General features: G+C 51.9%; 1 protein-coding gene across 2 annotated transcripts; it reads left to right on the forward strand.

Moving 5' to 3' along the window:
- Nucleotides 1-75: 75 nt before the first annotated feature.
- PLBD2 (phospholipase B domain containing 2) lies at nucleotides 76-27,796 on the forward strand. 2 transcript variants are annotated; one of them, XM_025402079.1, is made up of 12 exons: nucleotides 76-406; nucleotides 8,718-8,811; nucleotides 12,578-12,736; nucleotides 14,478-14,578; nucleotides 14,788-15,002; nucleotides 20,438-20,535; nucleotides 22,850-23,010; nucleotides 23,595-23,690; nucleotides 23,956-24,027; nucleotides 25,325-25,477; nucleotides 26,130-26,292; nucleotides 26,859-27,795. In XM_025402079.1, the coding sequence occupies exons 1-12, from the start codon at nucleotides 117-119 to the stop codon at nucleotides 27,024-27,026; spliced, it is 1,770 nt and encodes a 589-aa protein (XP_025257864.1). In that variant the 5' UTR covers nucleotides 76-116; the 3' UTR covers nucleotides 27,027-27,795. The 2 variants fall into 2 exon arrangements, with proteins under 2 accessions (XP_025257864.1, XP_025257865.1); XM_025402080.1 differs by lacking the exon at nucleotides 23,595-23,690 and having other exon boundaries at nucleotides 26,859-27,796.
- The last annotated feature ends 61 nt before the right edge of the window (nucleotides 27,797-27,857 follow it).

Consider the following 27,857-nt stretch of genomic DNA (forward strand, 5'->3'; position numbering starts at 1 on the left):
ACCCCGGAAAAACTCGGCCCAAGCCCGGCCCGCCCTCGGCCCCGCCCGCCCTCGGCCCCGCCCACGGCGGGGCGCAGTCACGTGACCCGGGCTGCGGCGCGCGGCATTGAGCAGTCATGGTGGGTCAGATGTACTGCTCCTCTGGCAGCCCCCTGGCCCGGGCCCTGACGCGGGCGCTGGCGCTGGCCCTGGTGCTGGCGCTGCTGGTAGGGCTGTTCCTGAGCGGCCTGGCGGGGGCGATCCCAGCGCCGGGGAGCCGCTGGGCGCACGATGGGCCGGTCACTCCAGCCTCCCGCAGCCGCTCGGTGCTCCTGGACGCCGCAACGGGCCAGCTGCTTCTGGTGGACGGCCGCCACCCTGACGCCGTGGCCTGGGCCAACCTCACCAACGCCATCCGCGAGACCGGGTAAGGGTTGGCCTGTCCTCACGCGGGGCCATCAGGGGAGGGGGGTGCGTGGCGCCGGACCTCTCCTATTCCCAGGACCGGCCTCTTGCCAGGTGGGAGGGCCCGTTTCTCTGGGGGTCAGCTACTCCCGAGGCTGCAGCACCGCCCTGTGGACCAGGTCCCCTATTTGGGAGGGGGCCACTGCGGCATCCCTCACCTCATGGGGCCTGTCCCTTGCCTTCAGCCAGTGGTGACAGTACTTCTGTCCTCAAGAGGCCAGTTCCCCACCACCAAGGTCGCAGTGCCTGCATCTGGACCAGGTCTATGGCTGGTGGGTAACTTCTATCCCCACGGGGGCCAGCTTCCTTCCCCAGACTTTGCCACCTCACCCCATGGAGGCTAGTCCCTGTCCCCAGGCCTCCGGGATGATGAGAACTCAGCAGGAGGCTAACTCTCACCTGCTTGGCTGTGGCTTGCTTGTGGGTGCCAGCCCCCTGCCTCCCTTCCAGTGCCAGGGCAGCAAGACTGAACCTGGGTTCCAGGCCAGTCCAAAAGCAAGGGTCCCTAAAGTCACATAGACCCATTTAGTACCTTGCTAGGGCTCTGCTCCTCCCTTGTCTTCTGTGTCCTAGTCCAAGGGGAAGTCCTTGGCTGGATGCTGTGTTTGGCAGCCATGCTCACCATCTTTATTGCTGGGATGCAGGCAATTCTGATGTGTGAGTCTCACCTAACTCCTCCGCCTGTCTGGGCTCCCGTTTCCCCATCTGTGGCCCAGATTTTGAGGATGCGCTCTAGTTGGGTGATCACGTGCTGCAAGTTCTGTACAAGGGCTTGTGCCCATTCATTATTCATTATCCTGATGGTTGGCCTTAGGGACACAACTGAGCAAGGTGGGGGTCCCTACTCAGTGGGAAAGACAGTGACAGAAGGGAAATCAGAGTCAGTGGGAGTGGGAAGGATCAGCTTCAAAGTCTTGTCAGCAGGGCCCAGATGCTGGATCCAGGCTGTGCTGGCGGATCTTAGGGAACCCAGGGTGCATCCGTCATATCCTAGTGCCCAGATGATGCTAGGGAACCCTAGCACTAGGATATGCGCAGGATGTGGTCTGTGCTCAGACCACTGTGCCCCCTGCAGCAGAAAGGGCCTCCTCCCACTGCAGCCCCTATCCATTTTGCTGGCATGCATTGACTTCTGCAGGGGTTGGGGAGACACAGGATGCCGAGGACACCCCCATTCTGGTGGCACTTGGGGGGCGCATCAAACAGATGTGAGATTTGGGGGAGATATTAGCTGCAGACACAGGGGCGCTGGGTGGGGGTCAATCTGGGAAGGCTCCCAGAGAGAGGAGGCCACAGAGTGAGCTGGCATCTGTGGAGGGAACTGAAGCTTTATGGCTGGCCTCGGGGGCCACCGGGACTCTGGGATCTGGTGACCCATTATTTGCTGATTCACTCATGTTTTTGGCCCTGCATAGCAGAATCAAGAGGGCATGACAGAACTGTGCAGGAGAGGAGGGGCAGGAGCGACGCCCAGCATGGGCAGGGGGCTTTGGCCTCTGGAGGCCCCTGCTGGGCTGTGTTGCTCTTGACTATGGTAAACATGGAAGTGGAGAGAAGGCTTCCTTGATTGTGCTGGATGGAAAGTTCTTCCAGGCTCAGCCCCTCTGCTGTGTGACCTTGGGCAAATCCCTTCACCTCTCTGAGCCTGTTCCTTCATCTCAAGGTAGGGCCAAAAGGGTCATGGAAATTCACTGGGGTCACAGAAAGCACTGTTTGTTTATTTTTATTTGTATTTTATTTTTTGAGACATAGTTTCACTGTGTTGCCCAGCTGGAGTGCAGGGACACAGTCTTGGCTCACTGCAACCTCCGCCCCCTGGGTTCAAGCGATTCTTGTGTCTCAGCCTCCCGAGTAGCTGAAATTACAGATGTGTGCCACCACGCCTGGCTAATTTTTGTATTATTAGTAGAGATGGGGTTTCACCATGTTGGCCAGGCTGATCTCGAACTCCTGACCTCAGGTGATCTGCCCACCTCGGCCTTTCTGGCTTGTTTTCGGCACCCTCTCTCGTCCCCTCCTCTTACGCTCACATGCCCCTTTCCCTTTGAGTTTGCCAGCACTTGAGGCTCTGATGTGGGGAAAACCATACAGCGAGCCCCATTTTATAGGCAGGAAACTGAAGTCCTCAGAGACAGCTGCTTGAGGACTCAGGGTCAGATGAAAGAAAGTCATAGGGGGTGTCCTGGCTCCTGATCAGCAGAATCTCTGATCTGTGGGGGACTCTGTGCCTTATTTCAGAGGGTGGGGGCAGGGATTTGATGCCTCTGTTCACTCAGAATTGGGATCCCTCCTCCTTCCTGGTGAAATCCCCAGATTTTGCCACTGGGGATCCTGGGATTATCAGGATAAATTCTCCCTACTCCATAATCCTTTGTCTTTTTATTTTTTTAAAAAGGTTTTTGTTGTTGTTGTTGTTTTTCTTTTTTTTTTTTGAGACAGGGTCTCACTCTGTTGTTCAGGCTGGAGTGCGGTGGTGTGATCACGGCTCACTGCAGCCTTGAACTCCCGGGCTTAAGAAATCCTCCCTGCCGGGCGCGGTGGCTCAAGCCTGTAATCCCAGCACTTTGGGAGGCCGAGACGGGCGGATCACTAGGTCAGGAAATCGAGACCATCCTGGCTAACACGGTGAAACCCCATCTCTACTAAAAAATACAAAAAACTAGCCGGGCGTGGTGGCGGGCGCCTGTGGTCCCAGCTACTCCGGAGGCTGAGGCAGGAGAATGGCATAAACCTGGGAGGCGGAGCTTGCAGTGAGCTGAGATCCGGCCACTGCACTCCAGCCTGGGCAACAGAGCCAGACTCAGTCTCAAAAAAAAAAAAAAAAAAGAAATCCTCCCACCTCGGCTTCCCAAGTAGCTCAGACTATAGATACGCACCCCCATGCCTGGCTAATTAAAAAAATTTTTTTTTTGTAGAAACAAGGGTCTTGTCATGTTGCCCAGACTGGTCTTGAACTCCTGGGCTCAAGTGATCCTCTCACCTTAGCATCCCCAAATGCTGGAATTACAGATGTGAGCCACTGTGCTCGGTACCTTCTTTCAGTTGTGCCATATCTGACTTTGGGCCAACACCCCTACACAGCCTGGAAACATTTAGGATTTGGTGCTTGGAGAGCAGAGGTGTCCCTAGGAGCAGAACCTGCCTCAATCTAGCTCTGGCTTTGGTCCTGGGGAAGCTGTATCCTCCAACCTTACTTTGTCTTCCTTCCCTGATCTGATCCCACTGACCAGCACCTTATCGATGAGGTTGCTTAAAGTAAATCACCATTCCATTAAGAGAGGCAGTGAATCAAAATAAGAGGGAATTAACAAATTAGTAAATGGGGAAGCATCCCAAATCCACCAACCAGCAGGCAAAACCAGCCCAGTAAAATGGATAAATAAGGCCCAGCTGTTTCTTTGAACAACCACAAGAGATGAATCTATACCATCGAGAATGAGAAAGGAGGCCGGGCGCTGTGTCTCACGCCTGTAATCCCAATGTTTTGGGAGACCAAGGCAGAAAGATGGAGAGAGACCAGGATTTTGAGACCAGCTTGGGCCACATGGTGGAATCCTGTCTCTGCAAAAAATTGAAAAAGTAGCTGGGTATAGTGGCGCATGCCTGTGGTCCCAGCTAGTCGTTTGAGCCTGGGAAGTTGAGACTGCAGCCAGCTGTGATTGTGCTACTGCACTCCAGCCTGGGCAACAGAGTGAGACCCTGTCTCAAAAAAAAAAAAAAAAAAAATAGGCTGAGATAGGAGTGATAGACACAGATACGGGGGGCATCCCACATCATGGAGAGCGTCCAAGGCCATACTACACTGCGGAAGTGGGGTGCTGATATTTGTGAGCTATTTGTGGCACCCTGCTCATATCAGTGGTCCGACTTTTTCAAATGTGGCTTCTTTCAAGAGGCACCTTGATTAGACTCTTGAGTCATTTTCGAGACATTAGCTGCCCCTGGCATGAAATTGCAGTGTGGCCCATAGATTTTCCAGGAAAAAAAAAAAAGATTGAGGAAACAGATCTACTGCTGCCAACTTTTTGTCAAGCAAGTGCGTTAAAAACAAAGAGCAATATTTATCAACCCCTGTCAGTGTTTATCTCATAAAAGACTGGCATTTTTAGAGCAAACAAGCAGAAAGGACATACTCTCTGAATAAGGAGTAGTCTTCGTTTGATTTATTTTTTTTGAGACAGTCTGCTCTGTTACCCAGGCTGGAGTGCAGTGGCATGATCTTGGCTCACTGCAACCTCCGCCTCCCGGGTTCAAGTGATCTTCCTGCCTCAGCCTCCTTGGTAGCTGGGATTACAGGTGTGTGCCACTATACCCGGCTATTTTTTTTTCTTTTGGTAATTTTAATAGAGACGGGGTTTCACCATGTTGGCCAGGCTGGTCTTGAACTCCTAACCTCAAGTGATCTGTCCACCTCAGCCTCCCAAAGTGCTAGGATTACAGGTGTGAGCTACTGTGCCTGGCCGAAGAGTAGTCTTTAATAAGTACATCTAGTTATAGATGCGCTCTAAAGTGTTCTCGCCAGGCTCAGTGGCTTGTACCTGTAATGCCAGCACTTTGGGAAGCCAAGGCAGGAGGATTGCTTGAGCCGAGTTTGAGACCAGCCTGGGCAACCTGGTGAGACCCTGTCTCTGCAAAAAATATAAAAAATTAGCTGGGCATGGTGGTGCGTGCCTGTAGTTCCAGCCTCTCAGAAGCTGAGGCGGGAGGATTGCTTGAGTCCAGGTGAGGCTATAGTGAGCTGTGATCACGCCACTGCACTCCAGCCTGGGTGGCAGAGTGAGACCCTATCTCAAACAAAACAAAACAAAAGAAAACAGAACAAATTTCTAGCAGTTTAGAAAGAGGGGATGGGATATGGGAAGTAAAAACCTCTACCTACCATTCTTCCTAGATATAAACATTTTTAGCTTTTTTTTTCTTTTTTTTTTTTTGAGGGGGAGTCTTGCTCTGTTGCCCAGGCTGGAGTGCAGTGGCGGGATCTCAGCTCACTGTAAGCTCTGCCTCCTGGGTTCACGCCATTCTCCTGCCTCAGCCTCCCAAGTAGCTGGGACTACAGATGCCAGCCACCGCACCTGACTAATTTTTTGTATTTTTAGTAGAGACAGGGTTTCACTATGTTAGCCAGGATGGTCTCGATCTCCTAACCTTGTGATCAACCCACCTCGGACTCCCAAAGTGTTGGGATTACAGGTGTGAGCCACCGCGCCTGGCCTTTTAGCTCGTTCTTCCAGAAATTTCTATGCATAAAGAGGCCTAAACCTTCTTCCATATATATAAATGTAGAGGCATATGTGGTGTGTGATGCATTACATATGTGCCTACCATTTGGACTTCTCTACTTTTTTTTGAACTTCATCTCTGACCTCTTTGCTCATCAGCACATCAGCCCGCCACGGCGTGTGTGATTATTGTATCAGGCCCCTAACAGTGGGCGTTTCGGGAAGGCCCATCTTTTTTGGCTTTGGAGAAAAGTCCTGCTATGAAGAAGGGCCCTTATGCCCATCTCTGCAGGGCTGTATGAGCATCCGGCCAGGGAATGGTTTCCTAACCGCTGCCCGTCTCCGGGGCCTCAGTGCCGAGGCCTTGGCGGAGCCCACCCTTGCTAGAAGGGGCAGCTCTCACCAGGTGTGCCCTGGAGGAGGCCACTGGCCACTCAGTTACTACTGGGGCTCGCGACTGCACAGTTTTTTTGGTTTTATGCAGTTCGTCCAAGGTCTCCTTTAATCCACTGCCAGCTTTTATCATGAGGGATCTGCATATTGGGCCCTGTTATAATCTTCCTCCCATCATCACATTCATCGGGTCTCCTCAAACTCCTACCTTCTCAGATTTTTTTTTTTTTTTTAAATGAGATAGCATCTTGCTCTACTGCTTAGACTGGAGTACAGTGGTATGATCATAGCTCACTGCAGCCTCGACCTCCTGGGCTTACACAATCCTCCCACCTTAGCCCCAGCCTCCTGTGACTATAGGCGAGCACCACCACACCTGGTTAATTTATTTTGTATTTTTTGTAGAGAGGGGGGTCTCACTTTGTTGCCCAGGCTGGTCTCATACTCCTGGCCTCAAGTGATCCTCCCACGTCGGCCTCCCAAAGCACTGGGATTACAGGCATGAGCCACTGCGCCATCCCCTCTCAGATTCTTGATGAGACAAATACTTGGTGAGTGCATAATGTGTGTTCTCTCCTGGCACATGCCACGGCAGTCTTCTGAAGGGGGAGTCACTCTGCCCGTTTTACAGATGAGAAAACCGAGGCCCCAAGAGGTAAAGCAGTTTGCCCAAAGGTACACAACCAAGAAGGGATCTACCCAGGGATTCAGACCAAGTCAGAGGGACCCCAAACCCAAACTCTTTGTCTTCCATTGTCCTTGAAATTTAAAATCTTAGTTTTTTTCTGTCCTTATCTGTGATATGTGAATCATTAGCCCGAAGTTCATGGCTGTCATCTGCATTTGATAAGAACTATACCTCCTTGCCCCCAACACTCCCCCGCAAACCTGAGTTGAGTTAAAGGCACAGAGCATGCACTCAAGAATGTTAGTCTCAGCTCTGCTGCTCACCTGCTGTGTGACCTTGGGCAAATCATTTCATCTCACTGTGTTATGTGGGAGCCTCAGTTCCCTACATCTGTAAAATGGGAAGAATAAAACCCATGTCATAGGGTTGTTGGAATAATTTTTTTTTTTTAGACAGAGTCTTACTCTGTCACCCCGGCTGGAGTATAGTGGCACAATCTTAGCTTACTGTAACCTCCCAGGTTCAAGCGATTCATGCTTCAGCCACCAGAGTAGCTGGGACTACAGGCATGCGCCACCACACCCAGCCTGGGAGGCTGGAGGCTGCAGTGAGCCAAGATCATGCCGCTGCCCTCCAGCCTGGGTGACAGAGCAAGATGCTGTCTCAAAAAACAAAAAACCGTGGCGCAGTGGCCTTAAGCTACTGTAAAGTAGCTTAACAAAGTGCCTATAATCCCAGCACTTTGGGAGGCTGAGGTGGCCAGACCTCTTGAGGCCAGGAGTTTAAGATCAGCCTGGTCAACATGGTGAAACCCTGTCTCTACTAAAAATACACAAATTAGCTGGGTGTGGTGACTCACACCTGTAATCCCAGCTACTCCAGAGACTGAGGCAGGAGAATCACTTGAATCCAGGAAGCAGAAGTTGCAGTGAACTGAGATCATGCCAGTGTCCTCCAGCCTGGGGAACAGCCAGACTCTGTCTCAGGAAAAAAAAAAAAAAATGTAGTCTCAGACCCTATCGCAGAACTGATCAGAATCTGCCTTCTAACCAGGCCTTCAGGTGACCTGCATATGCCGCAGAGGTTGAGAAGCGCTCCTTCAGAGGAGTGGGAGCCAGCCTGCTGGAAGTGAATCCTGCCCCTGCCAACTCTGTGACCTTTCAGGTGTATCCGCTAGTATTGGGCAGCAGTGCTGTGTGATAAACCAGCCCCAACCCAAGGGCTTAAACCAACAACATTAATCCTCATGGATTTGTGAGGCTGCTGGGGCAGCTGTACTTCATGTTGCAGCTCTACAGACCTGGTGTGCTTGTGTGGCTCTCATATCCCTGGTACCAGTGGGCTGGCTGGGGCTTGTTCTTCCCATGGTGATGGCAGAGGCACAAAGGGGCAAGCGAGGCTTCCTGAAGGCTAATCTTATAACCAGCACGCTGTCACTTTCATCCACATCCCATTGGCCAAAGCAGGTCACGTGACACAACCAAGCCCAAATGAAGGAGCAGGGAAGGATACTTGGCCATTGGTGGAGGACTATCGTCTCCTGGCAAAGGGCATGGACATAGGGTTGGGGGTGGTATGTGACATAAGTCTGTGTGTTAATTTCCTCCTCTTCTACAAGAGGGACAAGATGGGGACGATAACTCTGCCCACCTTATAGGATTATAGGATTATCACAGGGACTCAATGAGTTAATAGACATGAAAGTGACTAGAACATGGCTTGGCACAGAGCTAACATCTCATCCTTAATGGATGTTAGCTGGTGTTATTGTGGGTGAGGGAATGTAGATGGGTCCTACATTTTTGGGGGAGGCTGTTTGTCAATATCTACAAAAATCAAAAATATATGTGCCCTTTGAGCCAGTAGTTCCTCTTGGAGGGATTTAATCCTGCAAGCTCACAAAGATGGACAGACGGACATTCACGTGAGTGTCTACTGACCACTGTGTCATTTTCATGGTGTAAGCCTGGAGATGCCGTGTGTCTAGCTAGGGGCCTCTGCCACTCACTGATTGTCCCTTCCTTCCCCTCCAGGTGGGCCTTTCTGGAGCTGGGCACGAGTAGTGGATACAATGACAGCTTGCAGGCCTATGCAGCCGGCGTGGTGGAGGCTGCTGTGTCGGAGGAGGTAAGGGCCAAGGTGGGGACATGGGGCTCCCACCCTCCCCCACCCCCACCAGCGTGTTCCCCGACGTGCTTTTGAGATGTGTGCAGAGTAGGCCCCCCAACTCCTGCCATAGCCCTCCATCTATTTGGGGGAAAAAAGTGGACACGTATTCTTTAGAAAATTACATTAGGGGCCGGCCACTGTGCCTGGCTCTCACCCACTTCTGATATTGTCTGACTTCTTATAAAGCTCAATAACAAGTAAAGCAAAATAATACGTTGTTCAGGGACTCATCGCATGCAGTAAAAGTAGCTTAACAAAAGTAAGGGAGTGGAAACAACTGGAATGCCCCGCTGCCGATGAATGGATACATGAAATGTGATCTATCATACAATGCAACATTATTCGGCTGTAAAAGGGAATGAAGGGCTGACACATACCAGAACATGAAAGAACCTTGAAAACATGCTAAACGAAAAAAGCCAGTCACAAAAGGGCACATACTGTATGATTCTATTTATATAAAATGTTCAGAATAAGCAAATCTACAGAGACAGAAAGCCGACTAGTGGGTGCCAGGGACTTGTGGGGAGTGGGGAATGACTGCTGATGGATATGGGGTTTCTTTCTGGGATGATGAAGAGGTTCTGGAGTTAGAGAGTGGTGATGGTTGCACAACTTTATGAATACATTACAAACCATGAATTGTACTTTTTTTTTTTTTTTTTTGAGACAGTCTTCCTCTGTCACCCAGGCTGGAGTGCAGTGGTGTGATCTCAGCTCACTGCAACCTTTGCTTCCCAGGTTCAAATGGTTTTCCTGCCTCAGCCTCCCGAGTAGCTGGGATTACAGATGTGCACCACCATGCCCACCTAATTTTTGCATTTTTAGTAGAGGTAGGCTTTCGCCCTATTGGCCAGGCTGGTCTCAAACTGCTGACTTCAGGTGATCTGCCCATCTCGGCCTCCCAAAGTGCTGGGATTACAGGCATGAGACACTGTGCCCAGCGAAATTGTGCATTTTTAAATGGTGAATTTTATGGTATGCTGACTATATCTCAATATAAATGAATGAATGAAAGGGCTCAAAAGCTACCACATTTAGGGTGGTGGGTACCTCTAGGGGTAGAGGAGGCAGGGGCTTAGGGGATGCTCAATGGTATCAGTAACATTCTAGGTTTTAGTTTGGATGTTCATTTTATTATCATGCTTCATAACTTAGAATATGTTATATATTTTTTCTGTGTATCAGATAGTACCTAGTGTAATTTTCTTTTTCTTTTCTTTTTTTTTTTTTTTTTTTTGAGACATAGTCTCGCTCTGTCACCTAGGCTGGAGTACAGTGGCGCAATCTCAGCTCACTGCAATCTCTGCCTCCCTGGGTTCAAATGATTCTCGTGCCTCAGCCTCTGGAGTAGCTGGAATTACACGCATGCACCACCATGCCTGGCTAGTTTTTACATTTCCAGTAGAGATGGGGTTTTACCATGTTGGCCAGGCTGGTCTCAAACTCCTGACCTCAAGTGATTTGCCTGCCTCGGCTTCCCAGAGTGTTGGGATTACACGTACGAGCCACCTGTCCTAGGCTAGCCAGACATGCTAACAGGCACTGATGATGACTTTACAGAGACAGCCTGTCATGTGTACCTCACAGTAAACACCTGACATTTTCTAGGGAATGCATAAATTACTGACTTTTCCACTGATGGCCTAACCAGCAGCCCAAAGGCAGAGCACCTGCCTGTAATCCCAGGACGTTGGGAGACTGAGGAGGGAGGATTGCTTGAGCCCAGGAGTTGGAGGCTGCAGTGAGCTAGGATTGTACCACTGTACTCCAGCCTTGTGACAGAATGAGACCTTGTCTCAAAAAAACAAAACAAAACCACACAAAAAACCAAACAAGAAGTAGGCGAAGCTGTGGAGTGACAGCTGTCTCCCATGCTGCAGATGGAGGCATGCATTGGGTCACCTAAGTTGGAAAATAATTTGGCATCAACTTGTGGAGTTGAACCTGCATGTGCCCTAGGACCCAGCAGCCCTGCTACTTGGGTGTATACCCTAGAGGTGACCCACGGATGTGCATAAGGTGCTCAAAGCAGCCCCAAAGTGGGAGTCCTTAAAACACCACAGGCAGGTGAATGGCTAACCGGGTGGAGGTGCACAGTGCAGCATGACAAAGCAGTGGAAATGAATGAATCTGAGATGCCTGGAGGCGAAGGGGAAAGAGCACATCACAGAGGACAGCGTCCAGTGGGACACCATGTTATAAAACTCACGCTGCTCCTTCTGCCACCCAGTCACAGCTGTGGGTGGCCCTCTGGGTCCTTAGTGTCTGAGGAAGTGGTCAGATGCTGGGCCAGGGCTGTTTTGGGTGCTCAGTGGTGAATGAGACATGGTTCAGTCTCTCAAGGGGCTCACAGCCTCCTGGGGACACTGAGGCAAGGGCACAAGTGGCTCTCATGTCAGGAATCCCAGGCCCATGTGCCAGGCACTGTGCCCACAATGTCTCACTGAGCCTCCACCCTAACCCTCTGAGGGAAGCATGTGTACCTGCCTGGATGGATGGGCAGGCTTGGGCCCAGAGAGGTGAAGCTGCTTTCCCAAGGTCAGCCAGCCTGTCTGCAGAGGAGGCACCATTCAACCTCAGCTCTGTCTAACCCACGTCTCACTCCTAACTGGTGTGCCCTGCTGCCTCCCCCTCCAGCCTGTGGGCTTGTTGTGGGTGGTAATATGTCTTGTCCCCAGCTATGTCCCCTGATCCCAGCCCAGAACGTGGTATGGGACAGGCAGTGGGGAAATGCTGTGGAAGTCATGCAGGCCTGCATGGAGGAGGTGGTGTCTTAGTGGGCCTTGAAGGATGAACAGGATTTGGATGTGTTTCAGTGAGATGGTGATGGAGCAGCGGTCATGAAGCCATCAATCCTGAGATAGTGAGTGCTGCCACTCACTCATGGGGATGACCAGGCTATGTGGTCTTTTGTCCCCCAGCAGGCGAGCCTGGACTCATGCAGGTGGCATCTCAGTGGGAAGTGCAGAGGGCTGCATGAGGTCTGGGTGAAACTGGCACGGCATTCTCTTGCCCAGTGGAGTCAGCAGGGGTATTGCTGTTTTGTTCCCTGCTGTGTCCTCAGTGCTTAAAATGGAACATAATAGGTACTCAGAAAAAACATTCATGGATTGACTGGATGGGCGCGGTGGCTCAAGCCTGTAATCCCAGCACTTTGGGAGGCCAAGATGGGCGGATCACAAGGTCAGGAGATCGAGACCATCCTGGCTAACACGGTGAAACCCCGTCTCTACTAAAAAATACAAAAAACTAGCCGGGCGAGGTGGCAGGCGCCTGTAGTTTCAGCTACTCGGGAGGCTGAGGCAGGAGAATGGCGTAAACCCGCGAGGCGGAGCTTGCAGTGAGCCGAGATCGTACCACTGCACTCCAGCCTGGGTGACAGAGCGAGACTCCGTCTCAAAACAAAACAAAACAAAAAAAACACATTCATGGATTGACTAACTGAACATGCATATAGATTGGGGTCCCCAGTAACAGAGGTGGTGCCATCAGTTATAGGCTTTGCAGGCTAAAGGCTCTCAGGGCAACTTCCAGGGGCCTGGGGTCCCTAGCGGGGGCAGAGCTGGGCAGAGAGAGGCGCCTCCAGGGACAGGACAGCGTGAGCAAGGGCTCAGGTGGCCACACCAGCAGCCTCCGCTCTGGGGCAGCCTGGGTGGGGGGCTCTCAGGGAAGAGAGCACCTCAGCTGCCCACCCCCGCCTCGCCCACCCCCTACCCCGCAGCTCATCTACATGCACTGGATGAACACAGTGGTGAATTACTGCGGCCCCTTTGAGTACGAAGTCGGCTACTGTGAGAGGCTGAAGAGCTTCCTGGAGGCCAACCTGGAGTGGATGCAGGAAGAGATGGAGTCAAATCCAGACTCAGCTTACTGGCACCAGGTGAGCCCAGCTGCCACGCTCGGTCGGAGGGGGCTTCCAGCTGGCCAGCCATCCTGTCCCCTGCTGTCCTGGCCAGCCTTGTGGCATGTCCAGCTGCCCAGCCGCCCCGTGTCCATCATCATCTCCATCCCTCCTAGCCGACCTGCCACTCATCCATCTGCCCAGTCTCCATCTGTCCACTTGCTAGAACTCCATCCATCCATCCTAGCCTACCTACTGTCAAAGAATGACCAAAAACAAATAGTCAATTGTTAGCACGGTGTTTTACTTGCATACTATGGCGTTTTACTTGTATACTTGCTTGGTAGATTGATTACGTTGGATGCAAGTAAAGACGGTATGAGAAAGAGGGGAAGGGGAAAACCAGAAAATCCCCGAAAGTCTGGACACGGTGAATTTTGTTTTTCTTTCCTTGAGTGAGCTGCTGATCAGCTGGCTGCTAACAGAGAGGCCCAGGCAGGCGCTCTGCCTTTGGGCCACTGGCTAGGCCTTCATTGGAACAGTCAGTTACTTATGGATTCCCTGGAAAATGTCAGGTGTTTACTGTGAGGTACACACGACAGGCTGTCTCTGTAAAGTGGCCATCAATGCCTGTTAGCATGTCTGCCTAGCCTAGGCCAGGTGTGCACCATTTTCCTCTGTAGAACTTCTCACGGTGCGCCCACCCACCTACTCATACCCTAAGACAGGCTTTTCTACCACCAACCCATCTACTTGTCTGTTCCGCACATCCACCACCCATGCATCCATCCATCCATCCATCCATCCATGCATCCATTCATCCACCCATCCACCCACTCACCCATCTACTTATCCATCTGTTCACTCACTCATCCGTCCATTCATTTACCCACCCATTCATCCATCCATCCATCCATCCATCCATCCATCCATCCATCCATGCATCCATTCATCCACCCATCCACCCACTCACCCATCTACCTATCCATCTGTTCACTCACTCATCCGTCCATTCATTTACCCACCTATTCATCCATCCATCCATCCATCCACCCACCCACACCCACTCATCTACATATTATCCATTCACTCATTCATCCATCCATTTACCCACCCATTCATCTATCCATTCACCCATCTGTCCATCCATCATCCATCCATCCACCCATACATACATCCACCCACCCACCCACCACTCATCCACCTCCCGCCTGTCAACCCACCCATCTACCCATCCATCCATCCATCCATCCATCCACCCACCCATCCATCCAACAACCCACCCATCCATCTTGCAGATGCTTACTAAGTGCCCAGTGTGCCTGGCCAAGGCCCCATGAGGGCCACACTGATAGTACTTCATGGTTATAGGGTGTTGAGGCAAAAGAATGACAATGGGGAGAAGTCAGATGTATGAGACAGGTACCCGAGGCAGCAATACAGTCAGTACTGAACTCAGAACACGAGCAGTTGGCCGGAGGCCAGGCTAGGCTTGGAGGCGTCCTAGAATAGGTGGCTTTTAAACTAGGCTCTTAAGTGGGCCTGATTTGGGGTTAACACAGGGCAGAGACATAGAGTTAATTCCTTGAAAGCAGGAGAGTGCTCATCATGGAGGTGTGGGTGGTAGTTTGGGGGAGTCAAGGCTGGCTGGAGTCTGGAGGGTACCCCTGGGCCTCCTGCTCTGTCTGAACCCCCAGGCCAGAGCCCCTCCCATTGAAGGAGAAGGTGTGAGCCTGGAGGAGAGGCCTCACCCTCCCTCTGCCCCTGCCCCCTCCCCTAGGTGCGGCTGACCCTCCTGCAGCTGAAAGGCCTGGAGGACAGCTACGAAGGCCGTGTGAGCTTCCCAGCTGGGAAGTTCACCATCAAACCCTTGGGGTTCCTGTAAGTGCCACCCCCAGAGTGGACAGGGTGGGAAGAAGGGCTACACACTCATAGTCGGACAGACCTGGGTTCCAGCGTCAACCCTGCCACTGCCTGGCTCTGTGGCCTTGGAGCAGTCAGCTGACCTCCTAGAGCCTCAGCTTTCTCCTCTGCAAAATGGGTACAAAACAGCAGGCATGGTAACCCTCTGGTGCCCTGGCCCTCCTCAGCCTGCTACAGCTCTCTGGGGACCTGGAAGATCTGGAGCTAGCCCTGAACAAGACCAAGATCAAACCGTCTCTGGGCTCCGGCTCCTGCTCCGCGCTCATCAAGCTGCTCCCTGGCCAGAGTGACCTCCTGGTTGCCCACAATACCTGGAACAACTACCAGCACATGCTGCGTGTCATCAAGAAGTACTGGCTCCAGTTCCGGGAAGGCCCCCAGGGTAGGTGGGTGTGGGTGTGTCTGGGGGATGAACGAGTGGGTGGGCACACACGTGGGAAGTGGTCCTAGGAGTTATGGGCCTTGGAAACCCTCCCAACACACAGAGTCACTGTAGGGATATTTCAAGAGTTCATCTTGTTTTTGTTGTTTTTCTTTTTGAGTCAGGGTCTTGCTCTGTTGCCCAGGCTGGAGTGCAGTGGCAGTCGTGGCTCACTGCAGCCTTGACTTCCCAGGCTCAGGTTATCCTCCTGCCTCAGCCTCCCAAGTATCTGGAACTACAAGTGTGTAGCACCACACTCAGCTAATTTTTTTATTTTTTTATTTTTAAGAGATGGAGTCTCACTATGTTGCCCAGGCTTGTCTCAAACTCCTGGGCTCAAGTGATCCTCCTCACTTGGCCTCCCAAAGTACTGGGATTACTTATGTGAGCCACTGCACCCAACCAGTTCATCTTGTTTTACATGTTTATTGCCTTTTTTATTTTACCTATTGCTGCTTACCAAGTTACCCCAACATTTTAAACAACAGCAGCTTAAATCACCACTATGTATTTTTTTGCTCCTGCCTCTATGGGTCAGCTGGGTGGTTTTGGTTTTCTGGGCTGGGCTGGGCTGATCTTGGCTAGGCTCACTGATGCATCTGCAGTCTGCTGGCAGGTCAGCTGGGGTGGGCTGGCTGGCTTGGGATGGCCTCTTCTCCTGCCTGGGGTTGATTGTCAGCCAGGGTGATGGGGACAGCCGGGCTATGTGGTCTTTCATCATCAGCAGGTGAGCACAGGCCTGTTCGTGTGGCATGGGGGCAGGATGTGGTGAAGGCCTCTTGAGGCCTTGGTGAAACTGACACAGCATTCTTTTCATTTTGAGACAGAATCTTGCTCTGGTGCCCAGGCTGGGATGCAGTGGCGTGATCTCAGCTAACTACAACCTCTGCCTCCAGGGTTCAGGCAATTCTTCTGCCTCAGCCTCTTGAGTAGCTGGGACTACAGGCATGCATCACCATGCCCAGCTAATTTTTGTATTTTTAGTAGAAACAGAGTTTTCCCATATTGGCCAGGCTAGTCTTGAACTCCTGACCTCAAGTGATCTGCCCACTTTGGCCTCCCAAAGTGCTTGGATTACAGGTGTGAGCCACCACACGTGGCTTGACACAGCTTTTTTTTTTTTTTTTTTGGGACAGAGTCTTGCTCTGTCGCCTAGGCTGGAGTGCAGTGGCACAATCTCAGCTCACTGTGACCTCTGCCTCCCAGGTTCAAGTGATTCTCTGCCTCAGCCTCCCAAGTAGCTGGGATTATAGAAATGTGCCACTGTGTCTGGCTAATTTTTGTATTTTTAGTAGAGATGGGGTTTTGCCATGTTGGCCAGGCTGGTCTTGAACTCCTGACCTCAGGTGATACAGCCGCCTCGGCCTCCTAAAGTACTGGGATTAAAGATGTGAGCCACCGTGCCTGGCTGACACAGCATTCTTTACCCAAATCAAGTCAGGTGGCCAGCCCAGACTCCAGAGATGGGAGAAAAGACTCCACCATTTGCTGTGAGGAACTGCAGAGTCACATTGCACATGGCTTGGATGCAGGCATGGGAAGAATTAGAGCTGTTTTTGCAAACAACCAATTGCAAGGAGTGCATGAATACATTCTTCTGTTAAATGTGAAAACTGGCTGGGCACAGTGGCCCATCCCTGTAATCCCAGCGCCTTGGGAGTTTGAAGGAGGAGGATTGCTTAAGCCCAGGAGGTCGAGGCTGCAGTGAACAGTGATCACGCCACGACACCCCAGCCTGGGTGACAGTGCAAGACCTGGTCTCTAATAAAGAAAAAAATAGTTTACAGTCAAGGTCAAAGTCCTCTATAGTGCCATATCCTTCATCCCAGGCCCCAGCATCAACCCCAGGGATACCACTGCCAAATGTTTGCAGTTCCTCCTTCTCGGCCAAATGTAAAAACTTGATGGGACCAGGAGGTGGGGAAGTGTCCAGCCTTATTCGTTGCTAATGGGAGTATGCATTGGCACAGCTACTTTTAAGAGGAATCCAGCTGGCATCTGATAAAATTCAAAATCTGTCACTCCAGTGATCCAGCAATTCTCCGACTCCAGTCTGTCCCTAGAGAGACCCTTCAGCTTCTGCATGGGGAGTGTGTATAAGCCAGTCTGCTGTCACACTGGTTTGGTAACAAATATGTCCATTCGTTGAAATTTCAGTAAACTCTAAATTGACATTTATACAGGAAATCGTGTACACCGTAAGTGTACAACTTGAATTTCTTGCATATGGAACACCTGTATATAGCATCCATCTGGAGAAACAGAACATTCCCTGCCCCTAGAAGCTTCTCTCATATCCGTTTCCAGACACACCCCACCCCAGCATCATCTCTATCCTGATTTCTGGTTTTTTTTTTTGAAGCAGAGTCTTGCTCTGTCACCCAGACTAGAGGGCAGTAGTGCAATCTCGGCTCCCTGCAACCTCCACCTCCTGGGTTCAAGCAATTCTTCTGCCTCAGCTTCCTGAGTAGCTGGGATTACAGGCACACACCACCACACCCAGCTAAGTTTTGTATTTTTAGTAGAAATGGGGTTTCACCATGTTGGCCAGGCTGATCTTGAACAGCCGACGTCAAGGGATGCAACTGCCTATCCTGATTTCTCACAGTGTAAGTTAGGTTTGCCTGGTTTTGAATGTCATGTGAATGGAATTGTGTAGTGTGTGCTCATTTGTTCTGCATGTCTGTGAGATTCATCTGTATTACTGTGTAGCTGTAGATCTATCATTCTCATTGCTGTTTATCCATTAAAATTTTAATAGCTTTTAAAAACTGCGTAAGTCATACAGGTATGTTATAGAACATTGGAGAATCCACCAAAACACTCTCACAATGAAAATCACTCGAACACTCCACAACCCGAAAGAGAAAATTTCTGTGAACATTTGGTTATGTTTTCTCCTAGACTTTAAAAAATGTACCTTGCCTGACACAATGGCTCATGCCTGTAAACCCAGCACTTTGGGAGGCTGAGGCAGGTAGATCACTTGAGGCCAGGAGTTCAAGACCAGCCTGGCCAACGTGGCAAAACCCCGTCTCTACTAAAAATACAAAAATTAGCTCGGTGTGGTGGTGCACACCTGTAATCCCAGCTACTCGGGAGGCTGAGGCACCAGAATTGCTTGAACTGTGAAGGCAGAGGTTGCAGTGAGCCAAGATGGTGCCACTGTACTCCAACCTAGGCAACAGAGTGGGCCTCCGTCTCAAAAAAACAAAAAATTTTGCAAGGGTGGGCTTCATGCATGGAATGAATGAAGCTATACCCATCATTGTAGTATTATACAGAGTAGTTTCACTGCTCTAAAATGTTTGCTGAGTTTTTTAAAAAGCATAGTTAAGACTATACCATGTGAATTATTTGCAACTTCCTTCTTTTGACCACTAGGCTGCCTTGGAGAGTTGCTGGTACTGCCTTTTGGTCCACCACGTGTTTTGTTTTTCAAATTATTTATTGATTTTGAGATAGGGTCTTGCTGTGCTACCCAGGATAGTCACAAACTTCTAGCCTCAGGTGATACTCCTGCCTCAGTCTCCCAAAACGCTGGGATTTCAGATGTGAGCCACTGCGCTGGGTCCCACTGTGCTTTTTTCCTTTTCTTTTCTTTTCTTTTCTTTTTTTTTTTTAATTGAGACAGAGTCTCACTCTGTTGCCCAGGCTGGAGTGCAGTGATACAATCTTGGCTCACTTCAACCTCCACCTCCCAGGTTCAAGCTATTCTCCCACCTCAGCCTCCTGAGTAGCTGGGACTACAGGCACACACCCCTCTGCCTGGCTATGATATGGGATTTCACCATATTGGTGAGGCTGGTCTCAGACTCCTGGCCTCCTGACCTTGGCCTTCCAGAGTGCTGGGATTACAGGCATGAGCCACCATGCCTGGCCTAGTGGTCCCTTTCTTTTAAAGTGCAAAGACTTAATATAGAATAGATAATTCAGGCTGGACGCGGTGGCTCATACCTATAATTGCAGCACTTTGGGAGGCCGAGGCTGGTGGGTCACTTGAGGTCAGAGTTCGAGACCAGCCTGGCCAGCATTGTAAAACCCTGTCTTTACTAAAAATACAAAAATTAGCTGGACGTGACGGTGGATGCCTGTAATTGCAGCTACTCAGGAGGCTGAGGCAAGAGAATCACTTGAACCCAGGAGGCAGAGGTTGCAGTGAGCCAAGATCCCCCCACTACACTCTAGCCTGGGCAACAGAGCAAGACTCTGTCTCAAAAAACAAAAACAAAAACAAAACAAAAAAAAACACGAAAAACAAAAAACAAACCAAAAAAATTACACAAAGGATAATTCAGAGAGCTACACACAGAAGTCTGGAGCACTGGAGGGAAGAGGCCTGGGTAAATCCCTGTTCAGCCATTTAACTGTTTGGCCTCTGCTAAGTTACTTAGCCTTTCTGAGTCTCAGATTTCCTTATCTGCAAAGTGGAGATGATAATTCCCTACCCCCATATGCAGGGCGGTTGTAAGGAGTCAATTTACAAGATCACAGGGGTAATAAGCTTCCAGCATAAGCGTGAGGTCACAGTAGGCCTGCCGGAGACAGTGCGTAAAACCAGACTAGTACTTGTCAAGGGATAGGCTTCAGGTAGAAGGAATTCTAGGGCAGGAGTGAGGGTACCTGCAGGGGGTGGGCCTGTAATCCCAGCTACTCGGGAGGTTGAGGCAGGAAAAGCACTTACAACTGGAAGGTGGAGGTTGCAGTGAGCTGAGATCGCCCCACTGCACTCCAGCCTGGGCAATGAGAGCGAAACTCTGTCTCAAAAAAAAAAAAAAAGGGTCCAGTGAACAAAATACCTGTTTGTGTATCTGACTGTATATATTTAACACACAGGCACATATGCACACGCACACACACACACGCACACACACACACAGAGTTGTCCCTCAGTTTTGGGGAGGGAGTTGGCTCCAGGAGCCCTTGTGGAAGCTCAGGTCTCTTCTGTAACACGGCCAACTGTTTACATATAACCTATGCACATCCTCCATATCCTATAATCTCTACTTATAATACCTAATACAATGTAAATGCTATGTTAATAGTTGTTATACTGTATTTTAAAAATTTATATTCTCTTTTAGTGTTTTTCTTTTTAATCATGTTTTTTTCCTAGTATTTTTGGTCCTCAGTCAATTGAATCCAAGGCTGTGGAACCCAAGGACGTGGAGGGCCAGCTATAGAAGTTTGCTGCTGGCTTTTATTTTTACTTGCACACATATGCACTTTTCTATGCCCAATGACCTCAGTTGCTAAATGTCAAAAAGGACACAGTGGGGGCTTCCTCAGAGGCCTGCCTGTGCCCCACCTTGAGACCTGAGTCTTGTTAGGTAGGGTGCAGGGGCCTCCACCTGGGCCTGTCTGACCAGCATCCCTGGCTCGCTCTCCCCGCACAGGGGACTCCCCGCTGGTTCCCGGCAACAAGCTGGTCTTCTCCTCCTACCCTGGCACCATCTTCTCCTGCGACGACTTCTACATCCTGGGCAGCGGGCTGGTGAGTCCCCTTCTCTCGTCTCCTCCCTTCCTGGGGTGTTTGTGACACAGCAGCTCTGAGCTGGCAGGATTGATTCCTGCAGCAAGTGGGGACCAGGCTGCAGCCCAGTGCTGGGTGCCATGTAGGAGCCAGGGGTGCAGCGGAGGACCAGGTGGACGCTGCCCCACCTGCCATTCAGAGCCCAGACTCGCCCTTCCCCTGCTCTGGGGACTTGGACTACCACAAGGGCGTGTTTAAGTGTAGACCCCCAGGCCCTGCACAGGGCCCCCAAAACCTGCAGATGGCCTGGGACTCTGCATGTAACCCTGGTTATCAGGAAAGGCTGGACTTGGGGATGTTTGGGACTATCCCTGACCTCAGTGACCTCCCTTGTTTTTGTGTATTCAGGATGACTGTGCCCCCGCATCCCCAACGCTTCTTTCTCCTGCCTCCCTCTTGCTTTCCTCAGAGCCCCTCTGACCTGACCAGGTTTGCTGAATAGAGGCTGTTTACAGTATGTTGTTTTCATCTTTTTTCCTGGCTGGGGTCCAGACTTGTTTAGAAATCTGTCCCTGGCACTCCTCGCTGAGAAAGTGAACCCTTTGATCTCCAGGGCAACGCTACAGAGGAGAAAAAACATCACTCTAAAAAACACCCTTAGCACAGAGAACGCCAGCTCCCTGCGGGGACGGGAGGGGCAGGCACTCTTCTTCTTGTCTGATCCCTTGCTTTTCTCTGAGTGTGGAACGAGGCAAGAGAGGGCCAGGCAGTGGGTGAGGTAACCCCCATGCTGTGGCCCAGGTGGGGAGGGGACTGAGGCAGCTGGGGAGGGACACATGAAATGGTTCCACCTGATTACCAGGAAAAGGTCCAGGCAGGAAACTTCCCTTCCATCAGGGTCCCTAACTGTTTTTGTGCCATAAACCCCTTGGGCAGTCCAGGAAGCTGGTGACCCTCTTCTCAGAATAGTGTTTTAATTTTTATTATTTATTAATTTTTTTTAATAGAGATAGGGTCTCGCTCTGTCACTCAGGCTGGAATGCAGTGGTGTGATCACAGCTCACTGCAACCTCCTACCTCCTGGGTTCAGGTGATCCTCCCACCTCAGCCTCCTGAGTAGCTGAGACTACCGGCACATGCCACCATGTTCAGCTAATTGTTAAATTTCTTGTAGAGATGAGGTCTCACTATATTTCCCAGACCAGTCTTGAACTCCTGGGTTCAAGGGATCCTCCTGCCTCAGCTTCCCAAAGTGCTGGGATGATAGGTGTGAGCCACTGTGCCTGGCAGAGTAGTGTTTTTAGATACATAAACCAAAATGTATAGGATTATGGAGGAAACCAAGTATAGTGAAATATAGTTATCAAAACATAAGTAAACTTTTAGTATATATGTGCTGCTTTATTAACACACTGAATAATAAGATCCATAGCAGGTGTGATAAATACCATTAAGTTAGAAGAAGCAAGGTGCATGAATGATACTTTAAGGTATGTACAGCCTTGTAATCTGATGGAAAAACATCTGTGATTTCTGATAGCGACAGTCCCAGTGACTGCTAATACCATTGTGTGTCACGTTAACAGTGGAAGGAAATACCAAATTTCAGGATTTTTTTTTTTTTCAGAGATAGGATCTCACACTGTCATGCAGGCCTGAGTGCAGTGGCATGATCACAGCTCACTGCAGCCTCTATCTCCCCAGCCTCAAGCGATCCTCCCATCTCAGCCTCCCAAGTAGCTGGGACTATAGGTGCCTGCCACCATACCTGGCTAATTTTTTTATTTTTTGTAGAGACGGGTTTTGCCGTGTTGCCCAGGCTGGTCTCGACCTCCTGGGCTCAAGCATTCTGCCCCTCTTGGCCTCCCAAAGTGCTGGGATTACAGGCCTGAGCCACTGTGCCCAGCCCTTTTTTTCCTCTTTAAAGAGAAAAAAAAAATCACATTTATGGATATGGCTATCTTTTAGCTGTTTTCAGCTTTTTGTTGCTGGTGGTGGTGATGGTGGGTTTTTTTGTTGTTGTTTTTTGTGGGTTTTTTTTTGTTGCTTTTTGTTTTTTGTTTTAGATAGGCTCTCTGTTGCCCAGGCTGGAGTGCAGTGGCGCAATCTCAGCCCACTACAACCTCCGTCTCCCAGGTTCAAGCAATTTTCATGCCTCAGCTTCCCTAGTAACTAGGATGGCACTCCATGCCATCGCCATGGCACTCCAGCCTAGGCAAGAGTGAGACTCCATCTCAAAAAAAAAAAAAAAAAAAAAGAGCCATGACTGATGAAGTACTGCCACTTGGTGGCAGCATGCCTAGGCTGTGTAACGGTCCCCTTGACCTTCCCACAGGTAACACTGGAGACCACCATTGGCAACAAGAACCCAGCCCTGTGGAAGTATGTGCGGCCCAGGGGCTGTGTGCTGGAGTGGGTACGCAACATTGTGGCCAACCGCCTGGCCTTGGATGGGGCCACCTGGGCAGACATCTTCAAGAGGTTCAACAGCGGCACGTGAGTGGGCTTCTGGCCCTGTGGCTTCCCCTGCACCAAGAAATAGACCAACCTCCCCTTTAACACTCAGACCCCCAGGGACCAGATGTGGCACCCAGGCCACACACCCCACGCCCTCCTTGTTTCATACATGGGGAGACTGAGGCTAGGGAAGGAAAGGATTTGCCCCTCCCCTGCAGGCTCCTCAGCCTAGGAAGGAGTGCCTTGGTGGCAGTACAGGAAGAGCACTTGGAACCTGAAGACTCTCAAGGGGACAGCGGGGAGGGCTGTTTGAGGAGGTGGACGTGGGTGGATGGCAGGGCCTGTGAGCCAGAGACACTGGAACTGGGCAGTGCAGATCTTACAGCATCCGGCAGAGCAGCTGACCTAGGGAGCCATAGAATATTCTGGAACAGTCAAGCAGCATGACGAGAGAGGAGTTTGTGGATACTTGGTCATGCTGCAGTGTCAGGGTGTCAGTTGAATGGCCAGACACGCGCAGGCCCACTTCCTGTGATTCCTAGCTGAGTGGGACACTGTGGGGCGGGGAGAGCTGGGGAGGTGGCCCCAGGCTCTGTTCAGTCCTCCTTCCCCCTGCCCGGCAGGTATAACAACCAGTGGATGATTGTGGACTACAAGGCGTTCATCCCGGGTGGGCCCAGCCCCGGGAGCCGGGTGCTCACCATCCTGGAGCAGATCCCGTGCGTATCCTGGGAGGGAGGGGGTGGGGGCTTGGGGCAGAGGGGACTGCCAGGGTGAAGGCCCAGAGCCATGCTGGCACTGTGCAGTGAGGGAACGATCTCAGGAGGTTGTGGCTGGAAGAGAAGGTGTCCCTGGTGGGGGCTGAAGTTCAGGACTTATCCTTCCCCCAGCCAATGGGGAGCCATCGGGGCTCCCCGAGCAGGGCAGTGCCCACAGGAGCCCCTTTTCTGATCACCTCCACCCCATCTCTCTTCTCGGTCTCAGCGGCATGGTGGTGGTGGCCGACAAGACCTCGGAACTCTACCAGAAGACCTACTGGGCCAGCTACAACATACCGTGCGTGCCTTCTCACCCCGCTCCCCGTCACCCTCGAGGGCATCCACCTTACTACTTGCCCAGCTCCTTCCTAGGCAATATTTTTAAACCCACAGAACGAAGAATCCCAGCCTACCCCCTCTTCTGGCCAGGAGAGCCCAGACAGTTTGGCAGTGTAGTTGCGTGGCTTAGGTCAGCATCCATGTGACCTCTGGTTCTAATGCCCAGAGCGGGGTGGTGTGGGATGGCCAGGCTCAGGGACTGACCCCTGCCAGGGTCTGTGACTGGATCTGCCTTACTGGGCTGTACAGCCGTCACCTCCTGAGGCTTACTTTACCTGCATTTTCTCATTTGACTCTTAAAACTGCCACATGTGGTCACTAGAGTTCCTGTTCCCATCTCACAGATGATAAAACTGAGGCCCTGAGAAAGTACCTCACTTTCCCAAGTTTCCCCTGTTGGCGAATGGTGAAGGCAGGATTTGTTTTTTGTTTTGAGACAGAGTCTCACCCTGTCACCCAGGCTGGAGTGCAATGGCACAATCTCAGCTCACTGCAACCTCCGCCTCCTGGGCTCAAGCGATTCTCCTGCCTCAGCCTCCTGAGTAGCTGGGCTTATAGTCGCCAGCCACCATGCTTGGCTAATTTTTCTATTTTCAGTAGAGACAGGGTTTCACCATGTTGGCCAGGCTGGTCTCAAACTCCTGACTCAAGTTATCCACCTGCCTTGGCCTCCCCAAGTGCTGGGATTACAGGTGTAAGCCACTGCACCCAGACTGAAGGCACAATTTGAAGCCATGTCTTTTGGGCCCCAGAACCCAAGCTCAGCCACTCCACCAAGCCACCCCCCAGCACAAATGGAAAGACATTATTGTTATCCCAAATGGCGTAGTTTTTTTTGTTTTGTTTTTTGTTTTTTGAGACAGAGTCTCGCTCTGTTGCCCAGGCTGGAGTGCAATGGCGCAATCTCGGCTCACTGCAACCTCTGCCTCCCGGGTTCAAGTGAGTCACCTACTTCAGCCTCCCGAGTAGCTGGGATTACAGGCACATACCACCGTGCCTGGTTGATTTTTGTATTTTTAGTGGAGATGGGGTTTCACCATGTTGACCAGGCTAGTCTCGAACTCCTGACCTCAGGTTATCTGCCCCCCTTGGACTCCCAAAGTGTTGGGATTACAGGCGTGAGCCACTACGTCCTGTCTGAATGTCATAGTTGTAAGTGATAATGTCCTGGTGTGACTGCCCCTCCCCTCCCTGGCCACAACCTTGGCTGAGTGAGGCCAGTGGGGGTCATGGGTGACCATCCTTGTCCCCGGCAGGTCCTTCGAGACTGTGTTCAATGCCAGTGGGCTGCAGGCCCTCGTGGCCCAGTATGGGGACTGGTTTTCTTATGACGGGAGCCCCCGGGCCCAGATCTTCCGGCGGAACCAGTCCCTGGTACAAGACATGGATTCCATGGTCAGGCTGATGAGGTAGGTGCTGGTTGGGTGGTGGGTTGGGGAGAGGGAGGCCGCAGGAACACAGAACTTCCTATGTGCTCTTTGTACCAACTCATTCAAACTTTGCCGCCAGCCCCAGAGGGCCAGCAGGGGGTGGTCAGACGTTGGACACCAGTGCAGCAGCTCGGTGGCCGCGCTCCACTTGGGTCCTGTCACAGTCCCCATAGCTAAGGGAGGATGCTAGACATCTCCTGAGTGACCTGTACTGCTGGGCACTATGCTTGCTACCAGAAACAACAGGTAGAAAACCTGTGCCCCACTGTCCTGTCTCTTGGATGGTGCAGAAATCCATCAAGTTCTTGCACGGGTGTCAATGTGTAAAGATGGCTGTGTTCCAAGAGAGGCTATCCGGGGACAAGCGGCTGCCTCACCTGGCTGGGGCGGTGGCATGGAGCTCTTCCCTGAGGATGGGTGCCTGAGCAGAGAGCTGAATAATGGAGGCAGAGTGACTTAGGTGAAGGGTCCGGGCCCCTGGCAGAGGAATTGTCAGGGGCAACGTGTGGTGGGAGGGGCTCATCAGGCTGAAGGCTGGCGGCTGTTAACCGGGCTGCCCGTGAGGATTTGGGCCCCTGTCTTAACCTCTCCTTCCTGGGATGACTGATGTTCCCTCCTTTTCCCCATCCAGGTACAATGACTTCCTCCATGACCCCCTGTCACTGTGCAAAGCCTGTGACCCACAGCCCAATGGGGAGAATGCGATCTCTGCCCGCTCTGACCTCAACCCGGCCAATGGCTCCTACCCTTTCCAGGCCCTGCGTCAGCGCTCCCACGGGGGCATCGATGTGAAGGTGCTGCCTCCTCCCTAGGGCCTGGAGGCTGGGGGCCTGAGGGCTGTGGGTGGGGGGAGTCACCATCACCAGTTTGGGGGAGGAGACAGGTTGGGGCAAAGCTGATGGCGGGACAGGAATGACAGTCAGAATTGGGCTGTGGTTGGGGTCACAGTAAAGGTGACAGTATGGGCTGGGCATGGTGGCTCACGCCTGTAATCCCAGCACTTTGGGAGGCCCAGGTGGGCAGATCACTTGAGGTCAGGAGTTTGAGACCAGCCTGGCCCATATGGTGAAAACCTGTCTCTACTAATAATACAAAAATTAGCCGGGCATGGTGGCGGGCATCTGTAATGCCAGCTACTCAGGAGACTGAGGCATGAGAATTGCTTGAACCCGGGAGGCAGAGGTTGCAGTGAGCCGAGATCATGTCACTGCACTCCAGGCTGGGTGACAGAGTAGAGACTCAAAAAAAAAAGTGACAGTGCAGAATTGGGCTGTGGGGTCAAGGTCAGGGTAGGAGGCCGGGCGCCTGGATTGGGGCAGGCCAGGGCCCCTGCTCAGCTGCGGCTCTGCCCTGTCCCCAGGTGACCAGCATGTCGCTGGCCAGGATCCTGGGCCTGCTGGCGGCCAGCGGTCCCACGTGGGACCAGGTGCCCCCGTTCCAGTGGAGTACTTCGCCCTTCAGCGGCCTGCTGCACATGGGCCAGCCAGACCTGTGGAAGTTCGCGCCTGTCAAGGTTTCGTGGGACTGAGGCTCTGTCCCTGCTCTGCTGCTTTCGCCCCTGCTGACCCTCGGCAGGGCCACCCCGTCCCAAGGCCACCGGACCTCCAACCCCAGCCCCTTCTGGGGGCTTTGTTCTCTGATCTGGGGTCTGAATTATCTCCTCCTAGGGTGGGGCACGAACCTGATGGGGCTCAGAACTGACTCCCTCTCTCCCCCCGAGGTGGGTGGGCACCGCGGCGTCTCCTCTGCCCCCGCCCTGCATCTCCCACTCTCTGTTTCTCTCTGTTTCCTGCTGCTGCTCTCTCGATCTCATTCCCACCCCTGGGGCCCCTTCCTCGTGCTTCTCCTTCCTGAGGGCTTGGGAAGGTCCTGGGGTCAGACTCTGGGGCTCCCATGGGGTGGGAGGAGCCTGTTACAGCACCCTCCTCCCAGCTGCATTCCCACGGGTGGCCCTGGAGCTGGTGAGTTTTGTCTGGGCATTGTCTCCGGCTGGCGTTGCTCCTCCCAGCTCTGGCCCCTCTGCTCCCTCAGGAAGCAGTCCCTTCGTCTCCCTTTCTGGACAGCTTCCTTGAGGACAGAAACTTGAAAACAAACAAAAACCAAAGTTTCTGGCCATCTGTGGCTGGAGGGTTCTGAATGTCCTCTCTCCATGTCAGGCAGAGGGTCAGCCCCCATGCTTCTGCCTCAGGCCCCCACCCCACCCCAGGCCTGTCCCTCACCTCAGGGCCATGCCCACAGTGCCCTGATGGAGGAACCAGACTGCAGGCTGTGCCACCATTAAACAAGAGTGGCTCTGGCCCCGTGCTGTGCTTCTTGGGGTGGCAGGGAAGCTGGGGTCAGCGCCTTTTTTCCTCTCAGG

Source organism: Theropithecus gelada, chromosome 11 (genome assembly GCF_003255815.1).
Source record: "Theropithecus gelada isolate Dixy chromosome 11, Tgel_1.0, whole genome shotgun sequence".
Lineage (NCBI taxonomy): Eukaryota > Metazoa > Chordata > Mammalia > Primates > Cercopithecidae > Theropithecus > Theropithecus gelada.

What these genes read in the sequence shown, in the direction of transcription:
- PLBD2 (XM_025402079.1), top strand. Translation starts at nt 117, where the DNA reads ATGGTGGGTCAGATGTACTGCTCCTCTGGCAGCCCCCTGGCCCGGGCC. An exon ending in ACATCCTGGGCAGCGGGCTG is followed by an intron (nt 20,536 to 22,849) that starts GTGAGTCCCCTT and finishes ACCTTCCCACAG; the next exon opens with GTAACACTGGAGACCACCAT. An exon ending in AAGAGGTTCAACAGCGGCAC is followed by an intron (nt 23,011 to 23,594) that starts GTGAGTGGGCTT and finishes CCTGCCCGGCAG; the next exon opens with GTATAACAACCAGTGGATGA.